This window comes from Bidens hawaiensis, unplaced genomic scaffold (genome assembly GCF_021521415.1).
Source record: "Bidens hawaiensis isolate Kalapana, Puna unplaced genomic scaffold, B.hawaiensis_p1.1 tig00066053_1, whole genome shotgun sequence".
In the NCBI taxonomy this organism is placed as follows: Eukaryota; Viridiplantae; Streptophyta; class Magnoliopsida; order Asterales; family Asteraceae; genus Bidens; species Bidens hawaiensis.
The window spans coordinates 5,080-15,952 of record NW_027501758.1 but is presented as its reverse complement, the minus strand read 5'-3'; the positions used below and the strand labels follow the sequence as shown (position 1 = coordinate 15,952).

Sequence of the window (10,873 nt, the reverse complement as noted above, 5' to 3'; positions counted from 1 at the left end):
GAAAGTACATACATATTTGGATTTTTTTTAAACATTATTTATACTTTTGTTATCATAAAAAAAATAATTATTTTTTTTCCCTATTTTAACTTAGAAGCACAACTTTCCCTTGAGTTTCAAAATAACAAATAGTTTGTAACATTATTGTTGATATAAAAATTGGTAAATTTATTTATCATGGAAAAGTATCGATAAACAAAAACTCAAATTTCTTGCCCGGTCTGATGAGCCATGCCCGGTCTGTCGTAAGGTGTCTTTAGATAATTCTGGTGAACACGTGGTTCATTGCAAATAACTTCCGGGGTTTAAATACAGACATGATTTGGTCAGGGATGTCCTTTGTGTTGTGTTAAAACGGGCAGGAATCTCGGCAAGAAAAGAGGCTCCTGTGAATTTCTTGTCGGATCCGCGTGAAGGAAGGTCTACTCTCCGACCCAATGGCGAAGTTTCATTAGGGCCAGGGGTGGCCCCGGCCTCCCCTGTTTTTTTGCGCAGTAGTGCAAATGTGTCCGTTTTTTGCCCGAAAATTTAATATGTAGTGTCAACTTACTTGTTTTCGCCCGAAAATTTGAGCCCGGCCTCCTTATTTTTTTTTCCGCATTAGTGTAAATGTATCCGTTTTTCGCCCGAAAATTTAATACGTAGTGTAGACTTACTCGTTTTCGCCCGAAAATTTGAGCCCGACCTCCCTATTTTTTTCACAGTAGTGTAAGTTTATCTATTTCGCCCGAAAATTTAATACGTGGTGTAAACTTTCTCGTTTTCGGCCGAAACTCCCTATTTTTTTCGTAGTAGTGTAAATGTATCCGTTTTTTCGCCCGAAAGTTTTATACGTAGTTTAAATTTACCCGTTTTCGGCCAAAAATTTGAGTGGGTGCTAAAGGCATAAGTAGGAAAGATTACTAAGCATGAGAAGACATGTGTTGAGAATCAACATGCCTTTATCTGTTTAGCTTTTGATACATTTGGGTCTCTCGCCCCCGATGCTGCTACGTTTTTAAAAGAGTTCATTGGGTCGTGCACAGTAACTCAACGACGCCGAAGAACGATATCTTTGTTTTTAGTAGGATCGGTTTTTCCATTCAAATAGGGGTGGCGGCGCAGATTGTTGCCTGCTTACCTGCGTCTATGTTGTAACTAGAACTTTTTTTTAGTTAAATGAAAATTCGTTAGAATAAAAAAATATTTTCCATATTTATATTTGATTAGTACATGTCACACATTCCAACCGTTCATCACATATCCTTGTTCCTCCGAAACCCACAAACCATCCACCTTAATTATTATTATCTCTTTCCTTTCCACAAACATGTTACTCCGATCACCTTGTTCCACAGCCTACATCTCCCAATGCCTTCCTCACAACTACTCCCGCCGCCGTGTCGCCGTCATATCCATGGAAAAGCAATCTGATAGTGATGACACCACCGGACTTCCTGAAACAGTGGCTATAGCCGGCGGCTTAATCTCCACACCGGTAATTGCATGGTCTCTTTACACCCTCAAGACCACCGGCTGCGGCCTTCCTCCAGGGCCCGGTGGATCCATTGGAGCATTAGAAGGGATTATATAGTGTTAGGGTACCAAAAAGACCCAAATACCCATAAGTGACACCCGCGGGTTAACCAGAAGTCCCTCATAAGGCACCAACGAGGCATCCAAGTCATCCGCATAACCATGGGCGGAAGAAACACCCTCACAAGCCATGCAGAAGCATCCTGGCACCCTCAAAAGTTGTCCGCAGAACAGAAAGCTCGTCCGCGTGAACAGCTATGAGGTAATGCCCCGGGACAGCTGTTAGTGTGTGATAACACTCTAAAAGATTTACCAAGATGCTCTCTTAAGTAATACGTGATGTATCAGCCAATTAAGAAAGAACACCTTTCCAGGTTGTTATAACCATGCACATGGCCAGGGTTGTTCATCGCCCTATCATAAAGAGACACGTGTCCGGGTTTGTTGTATATGCACATGCAACGTATGAGATAGACCAGTAATATGAAGACACATGCCCAAGCGGTTAGAAGAGCATCTTCCAAAGGGACAGCTGGCCCAATCATTTTCCCATACCCTTCGGCTATAATTACCTTGTCAACCTGCATGAGGTATTCATATTCATTCACATTCACCCCCACGATACTCTCTCAATTTACTTAAGTACTTTATCTCTTTGTAAGAACGGTACTTATTCTCACGCCGGAGGGTGGTTACGGGAAGACCCCCCCCCCACCTCATCCTTCCCGTAACGAGCTCACGGTGTTCTGTTTTGCAGGATTCACGTCATTGGACTTTAGGAGTTGTGTTCATATCGTATTGACAGTTAACCATATCCTACCCTGTAGACTCACCAGATCTTGGACCCATTAGTGGAGAGTAGATCCGTGTTTCTTCAGTAAACATCTCTGGCTTTCATTTTATACACTATTTTATCCTTAATCTTTACATTCAAGATATGAGGCAATCAACCTTTCTTAACATGATACTATGAGACAATGAGTCATGTTTCAACAATGGTTGGATATGATCAAGCTGTTCCAATTTGCTTAAAGAAAAAACTATGGCCTCAAGAAATTAATCACTTCACTTTGCCTAATTTATTTGCACTTGTTATTTTATATATATATATATATATATATATATATATATATGCTCATGTTCCACTTGCTAGAATGTTAGGATAGAGTATCACAATAAGGGGTATATGAGTCGAGCTGCTGAAGAACTATCCAACTATAAGCTCGAACCTGAGTGTCTCTTATTTATAAATGGGCTTGAGTATGAGCCTGGCCAAACTCATGGGCCCAAAAGATATGCATACAACTATAATAATTACAAAAAGGGTTATCACTAAAATCTGTAACAATCGCAAATAATAGTGAACAAAACAATATTGATGAACTCTCAGAGTGAAATGAATTGATAAGAACTCATGTGATAACCAACAGGATTTGTTATTCAATTCACTAATTGATCTCAAATGATTATAAGAAATAAGAACACATAGTAGAAGGAGATGGGAAACAAATTTTAGAAAGAGAGATAGGAAGAACAATCACCAATTTCTAACAATTTTCATAAACCTTTGCCCTTCCTTCTCTTTTCCATTATATCAGGCGAGGCGAGGTTCTTTTCATCAATCCCATAAGCTTGTTCGCTTGTGCTACTTGGATTGGGCCGGCCCATTGATTCATAACACAAAGGATGATAGTTGTGGAAAATGAATACTCCCACCGTATATTTTCTAGGGCTTTAGGCCCATAAAAATAAGTGTGAACCGCATTATGTATCACAACCATTTGGTTATGATTCATGAAGCTTAATTTTAAACTTTGGATCAAAATACTGTAAACCAACACTTAAACTGAATGTTTTACATTTCTATATTCATTATCCCTTTCAACACTTTAGCCATCTCTAAATTAGAAAACTTTCAAAGTTTACACTCATATCATACATGTGGAACAGCAAACTTATCAAGACTCATAGATCGAACACGTTGTGAGTCCTTTGTAGTTAACATCGCTGGCATCGACATGCCTCCCGAGATTATAATCTCTGCATAACACACAAACATAAAAGTTCCCGTTTATCAACAAACATACATAGGTACACATTCAACTTAAACAATGATAAATACAATAACTAAATAGGAATCTGTCATACCTATACTTTCCCGAACTGAGATATTTGGCTTCATGACATCTTTAGAATTCACAAGTACAATATCACCTAGGTAAAGGTGGTTGGTCGGGACATACACGCAACATAGCTCTTCGGTACCGGTGTTTTTCCTAAGGATAACGGTTGATGTTATGAACCCAATCGCGTATTCCCCGACACTTGGATGTTTTATGATTGCAACTTCCTTAAATGCATGTGAACCTTGTCCTGGAACATATATTATATCATTAACTGGTCATATGGTCAAAAATGAAACTTTTGAAAGCCAAATTATTTAAATTACCTGGTGAGATTGCTGCACTGATTTGCTTAGATGCAGTGTAAATATAACTCATGAGAGGCATTTTTTTAATTATAAACTCTCCCAAACTTAGAAGAGAAGAGCCCAACCATGATGACATGAACACACCCACAAAAAATATGAATGTTATCGTAGTAATGAATCCAAGACCTGAAATATTTATTTGGTCAAATATCTAATAATCCTATAAATATAAGAACATAGAGGAATATTGTGGACCAAATCAACGTTAACGATATTTAAAAAGGGCTACCAATGAAATAAACATGTGATTTTGGATTCAAACTTTGCTAAAGAGAGAAATCTGCTTGCATTTATAAGTTTATAACTAAGCCAAATATATGTTGTTATAGAAAGGTCAAGATATTAAAAATGAAGCATAAGTATATTGAGGTGTCTAAACAGTTATAAAGTTTATCATTATGTGAAAAATTAGGGATGCTATCTTGCTGCTTATGATGTGAAAGCAATAAGATGATTCACTGACCGAATATATTAGTTCCCAAAAGAATGTAGATCGGGGAGAAGATCCAATCACCGAGTTGAATGAACCACCAAGTCACATAAAATGTAATGGCTATGGGAGATAAAATGACACTGCCAACAACTAAATCATTAGTAATCAAATTTGAAAAAAGGAAAAAAAAAAGACATATCTTAATCCTAGTATATATTATCATTTCTGTGAACCTACCATCAGGATGCATACTTACTGGCCGATATCTTAGTTATAAATAAAAGGAAAAGAGACACAAAAATGGTTGTCAAAGTTAACTATTAGTTCATCTACATATGACAATATACTATATCATTTTGTTCTATTTGTAACCATAATTAACTTACAGATGAAACAAGAATATTAATAACAATACCATCCAGTAATGAATTTTTTTGAAGCCCAGCTGCGAAGGACCTTAATAAATGCCTGCACAAGTAAAAGGAAAAAAAAAAAAACTCTTTGAATGTAATTCAAAAATAAATAAATAAAAAATGTGTTAATCTAATATTATGAATCAGACATGTAGTAGCACAATGTATGGACAATTGATTGCAAATTCAAGGCAAAAATTAAAAAGAATGATTTGAATTGAAGACCTCTCTGCCGGAATTATGAGTGGAAGAAGCCCCGGGAGGGGCATCTGATGGGGAACCGTTAATATTGGAGTATCCGGTTGCCGGAATCAGTCGTTCTAGATCTCTGTCTCTGTCTCTCGTCCCCATTTTTCTCTAGGTTTTGTTTCCGGTGAAGAGTTCCGACCGACTGCAACGAACTATGTTTTGAGCTTTTTTCTCGTTTTGGACGCTAATGCATAATTTTTGTATGTGTACGTAAGGAATTTACAAAATGTCCCTTAACTAACAATTGCTTCATTTGTCCCATTACAAGTGCCATGGTTTGAAAAATACAAATTTTAAGATAGACTAAATAATTACTTTTTCTTCTTACTAAATGACAAAAATACCTTTGAAAATTAGTTCCATCAATATTGTTTATTAAGTTAGTTTTGTGTGTTTAAGGGTCAACTTGGAAATTAACAATAAATTTTGAAAATAGACATTTGTAATGGGACAAATAAAAACTAGAATATAGACATTTTTAATGAGACGGAAAAAGTATAAATTTTTTACTTTTTAGCTTTAATTTTGGCTGGTATATCCTCAAACAATTTTGATTTTAAGAATCCAAACAACAACCTACTATTCGATAATAATTATTATCTGAATGAATTAGTCTAAAAAATGTGCAATGAGCGAGGGAGGTGCATGGAGGCACATACATGCTACGATTGAAGATTTTTTGCATCGAGATGTTATACATATATCGTTTAGGTTATACACATATGTTATTAACTATTAGAAATGCCCGCGCTTTACAACGGGTACATAATGGGGATTCGGTTGGTAGCGATTTAGTACGAAAAAATAAGAACGTTACATAACATTAGCAAAAAAATTAGTAAATTGAACACAATTACAAATAACATCATTTTCTTACATATATTAGTATCAGTAGCAACAGCATAAGAAATTAGGATTGATTCCAACCTATTTACTAATTATATCTTTTTAAATAATTTGAAATGCACACTTAAAAAGCTATAAAAAAGTTAAATGTTGCCATTAGAAACTACAATCAACGTTATTTATTACCAATAAAAACACCAAAAGGGCTTTTACATAGTTTTGGAGCTTGTGCGCATATCACAATCTTATTAAGTAGGGGTGAGAAACTTAAATGCCATAACCATTGATCCAAACCACAACCAACAAAACCGAACCCATTTTAACTGATGACCGACATAATCGGTGGGTCGGTTTAATGAATTTTTAAAAATCGCTAAATATTGGTCGGTTTTGGTTAAAGGTAATTCCAAAACTGCTATAACCGAACCAACCCCCATTAATTTAATCAACAATATGTTTAGTTAGTTTGGGATTAACTTCCACCAAACATGTTGTTGGATTATAACATTTTGATGTTTTTAGTTCAACATTTGTTATCAAATTAAATTGAATTTCATTGTTGGATTATATAATGTCATTCTATTTTTGAATATTTGGTATTAATATTATGGATTCTATACATTGTTATATTATGTCATGTCGTTTTTTGTAATAATTGGTACCAAGCTTTTAGGCTCAATGACATTGTTTTGGTTACGTTAACCGACCCATAACCGACTCACTATAACCTACAAACCGATTAACCAAACCGTCATAACGGGTCGGTTATGGTTATGGCTATCCATTAACCGGCATATCGGTTATGGTTATAGGTTTGGCTCAAAACCGTCCCAAACCGACCCGTGCACACCCCTGGTTTCAAGTATTTAACTTGAGTTGACTCCAATTGAATTTGTCGTTTCTTTCTGAATCCAAGCATAGTAACAACCAGCTGCACGGATATTTCTTATAACATAAGAAAGATGGAATGACTGAAAACTTCATGTGACTTGATTTAAATAGAACTTATGACATATAAATATTAACTATAAGTCGAATGAAAGCATAAATCTTCAAATCATCTAATAATTTCTAAAAAAACTCACGATATAAATGAAATAAAATCAATTCTCAAAAATCAGTTTACCTTAATCAAGAAGATAAGTTTTAGCAAATTTTTTAATTGTTATATTCATCGCATAAGACACATGTATATATATACATAATTGTAGCTCCTTGCCTGCAAACATGAGACTAATTCTTCTTTTAAGCACAGAGTCCCATAATCAAGTAACGAATACCTAAAACCAAACAGGTTAAAACTTGCTCAAAGTGCACTTTAATCCATGATCATTTTAATAAACAGTGTCTGTGATCAACTTTCTTAATCATACTTGACGCACTAATTACTTAAAAAAGTAATTAAGTATAAATTTAAAACAAAAATAGGTTTGTATCATCCTAACGCGTTTGATTAGACATGTACCAAAAAAATACATGTTCTTACCCATTTTACCAACTCTAACCAACGGTAAAGTTAAAAATACAAAGGGAGATAAAAATGAGAAGTGTGAGAAGGATTTGTGACCACACAAAAAACCCATTAAAAATAAATTCAAAAAAATATTAAAAAAATATTAACTCAAAATATAAATAAAAAAAAGAAGAAATTTGAAAAACTAAAATGTGTCCGCCATCATTCCCGTTTAAATATGTATATGTATGTGTGTGTGTATATATATCACGAAAAAACACAATGCCTAGATCAAAGACACAATGATGAAAATGAACAAAAGTCACTATTATAACTAAAAAAAGACAAAATAGATCGCAAAATATAACACAATGCCGAACAAAATATAGCACAATGTTGAGTAATATAACACAATATAAAGAAAAAATGACTCAATGTCAAGGAAGAAAACATAATCAATAACAAAAACATACCCAAAACACAATGATAAACAAAAAGACACGACGACTTATTTCACTCACCGTTGTGTTTTTTTTTTGTTTTTTTAGAACGAGAAAGACGGTGAAAACATTATTGTGTTTTTACTTTTTTTGTTTTAAATTTTGAGTTATGAATTTATTATTTTTTTTTAATTTTTACGGTTTTTTTTGTGTGGCTACAAATCCTTCTCATCCTTCTCATTTTTGTACCCCTTTTGTGTGACATTCGTCAATTTCAGGTTAACTCCGTTAACTCAACTTCGTTAATTCAAACTTAAAGATCATTGAATCTATAACGCACACCTCATTACATTTAAACTAGGGTTTAAATGACGCTTGACACTTACTATATGTGTAGTCTTTCGGGAATTGCACCGAAACGCAAACGAGTTGACGCAAACGATTGGTGAATAAACGAGAAACATTAAAACAATATTTATGTGTTAGGCTTATGTGTTATGTGATTACATTGTTTAAGAAGTTAACTCAAGATGCAAACTAATTACTTTGGGCTAGTAAACTAATAATTTGAAGTGGAGGGACCTAGATGTAACATGATTATTATTACTAATATTATAAACCCTAGCCTCTCTTTCTCTCCTCTCCCTCTACCCCGATCGGACCCCCCCTCCCCCTTGCTCACGGCTGCCGCCAATCACACACACACATACAAGCAAATTTTCAAGCTTTTGATTGAAGATTAAGGTGCTAGGAAGGTATAAACGACTATCCCTTGCATCCTTTATACTTAATTTCGATTTTTAATGGGTTAATTAAAAACCCTAGGGCCGATTTTTGTATATAAGTTGTGTTCATATGTCTTGTTTGATTTGATGATGTATTGATGATGATTTGATAACTAGAATGGATATTATTACATGTTAATTGTTGTGTCTTTGATTTTGAGATCAAATAAAACCCTAACCATGTATGTATGGTGTAATTGATGTGCATGGATAGTGGTTATGGTGTCTAGAGTGTTATATGAACGGATTATGGTCCATAGATAGTTAATATGTTGAGTTTGGATGCAAACAGTTTCTGGACAGATTGTGTTGTTGATGTTCAACTGACTGTAACGGGGTGTAAATGTGAAAATTGATTGAGATAATTGATACTACAATAAACTAGGTTGAGTCTAGTTTCTAAAGAATGTAAATTTGCAATTTTTGGACGTGTAAAAGTTAACCTTTATGATTTTGTAAAAGCGTTGTGCAAAGCTGAGTTGTTAGACCTGCTGTTAGGTTGTTTTGTAAATGTTATATCTCATGAACTACGAGACCAATTGGGTTGGTTCTACTTCTGAAAGTTGACTTGTTGAGTTAGGAACCTAACCCAAGTGGTCTTGCATTTATTGGATTTTTCGTTTAACGGGAATTTCAAATAACATTCTGTTGCGCATAAATTTGACTGCTATGAGTTTGCTGTGGTAAATTGATCTTTGTGAGAAATATGTATGGAATAAAAATACAACAAAATATGTTCTGGAAACCTAACACATACATGCTTTTGTGATGATTTTTGGTAAATTTATTGTGATGCTATGATCGGTGGGATAGACTAGTTTTTCAAGTAGAATTCTGTCGTTAAGAAACTAGTTGCTGAATTTTGTGAAAGTTGCATGAAACATGGTGATTGCTAATTTATTATCATGTTTTGACCAAATTGCCCTTGCGGGGGATAATTGCTAACCAATTGTCGTATTTTGACCAAAATACCCTTGCGGGGAATAATTGCTAATTGATTGTCATGATTTGTCTAAATTGCCCTTGCGGGGATAATTGCTAGTTAATTGTTATGTGTTGACCAAATTGCCCTTACGGGAAGTAATTGCTGTAACACCCCGACCAAAGGCGGATTATACATCGGGGCGCCACATATTGTTTCATTACTCGTGACACTATTAGGTGTCAATATTTAATAAATACATTCATTCGCGCACGCGCAAAGTAAACAAGATAACATAAATCATCATAAATCAATATATTATAAATCATAATATTCGAACAGCAAAAACTTGTCTTGATACATTTTAATCTAGGTCCAAAATAAAGAAAACTTCCTACGTGTCCACAAGCTCCAAAACAGCTACTGCAAACCTGAACATGTGTTAAAATAAAACGTCAAACACTTGCGTGTTGGTGAGAAATCAAGTTTAATACAATACATAGATAACAATAAATCTGCGCGCAACACGTGTATGTCTGGTGTTTAACAAGGGTGCAATCAGATTGTGATCAAGCCTAAATAGATCATAGTTCATAGTTCATAGTTCAATCCGTGCTCCCAAATGAGCACAAAAACAAGAAAACATCTGTGCAAGTGTAAACAAAGAAAACCGTAAACGATAGGTCTCCCGTGTTCATCTAATGGAACCATGAAAACTGCGGAATAGGCCGAACAAAGCGGTTAATGATACACACATACAAATAAACAGCCAAGTAAACGTCCTCAACACATGGGATACTGCGCGACTAAAGTTCATAAACAAGTTTAAGACTCAAGTTTGTACGAACACATGAACATCCCAAAACATTAAAAATAAAAAGGGATTAGATACGAGATTACTCACTTGATAAACGATGCGGTGTAAGATAAAGAAAGAACCAACTTTAAACAAGCACAAGTTAACCTATAATTAAAGATTATTGTTTTAATGATTTGTTTTAAGTCTTGATTATAAGTTAGCATAATTAATAAGTAAATTATTATATGTAATATATATTACCGGAAAAGCAGGGCAGAACAGGGAGGAAGACGGAGGCAGAGAGGGAGGCGACAGAGGATCAACGGCAGAGAGCAAGGAAGGACAGGAGAGTTTAAGTGCTTTGTGTGTGTAGTGTTAGGAAATTAACATTATTATTTATAGGGAAACCCTAGGGAACACAATCCCTAGAAAAGGGGAAAAGATCTCCAAAAAGCAAAAGATTCCAAAAGCAAAAGATATCAAAAGATATGGCAGCTGCAGGGGACAAGGAAAAGCTGACAGGTAAC

At 34.9% G+C, this 10,873-nt stretch overlaps 1 protein-coding gene across 1 annotated transcript; it reads right to left on the bottom strand.

The window, feature by feature from the left end:
* Window positions 1-3,448: 3,448 nt before the first annotated feature.
* LOC143604641 (protein LIKE COV 3-like) lies at window positions 3,449-5,203 on the bottom strand. The gene is made up of 6 exons (XM_077081055.1): window positions 5,078-5,203; window positions 4,855-4,907; window positions 4,470-4,579; window positions 3,965-4,132; window positions 3,664-3,888; window positions 3,449-3,555 (listed from the first exon to the last, which is right to left on the bottom strand). The coding sequence occupies exons 1-6, from the start codon at window positions 5,201-5,203 to the stop codon at window positions 3,449-3,451; spliced, it is 789 nt and encodes a 262-aa protein (XP_076937170.1).
* Between the last annotated feature and the right edge of the window lie 5,670 nt (window positions 5,204-10,873).

What these genes read in the sequence shown, in the direction of transcription:
- LOC143604641 (XM_077081055.1), bottom strand. Translation starts at nt 5,203, where the DNA reads ATGGGGACGAGAGACAGAGACAGAGATCTAGAACGACTGATTCCGGCA. An exon ending in CAGTGCAGCAATCTCACCAG is followed by an intron (nt 3,889 to 3,964) that starts GTAATTTAAATA and finishes TATATGTTCCAG; the next exon opens with GACAAGGTTCACATGCATTT. An exon ending in CTCAGTTCGGGAAAGTATAG is followed by an intron (nt 3,556 to 3,663) that starts GTATGACAGATT and finishes TGTGTTATGCAG; the next exon opens with AGATTATAATCTCGGGAGGC.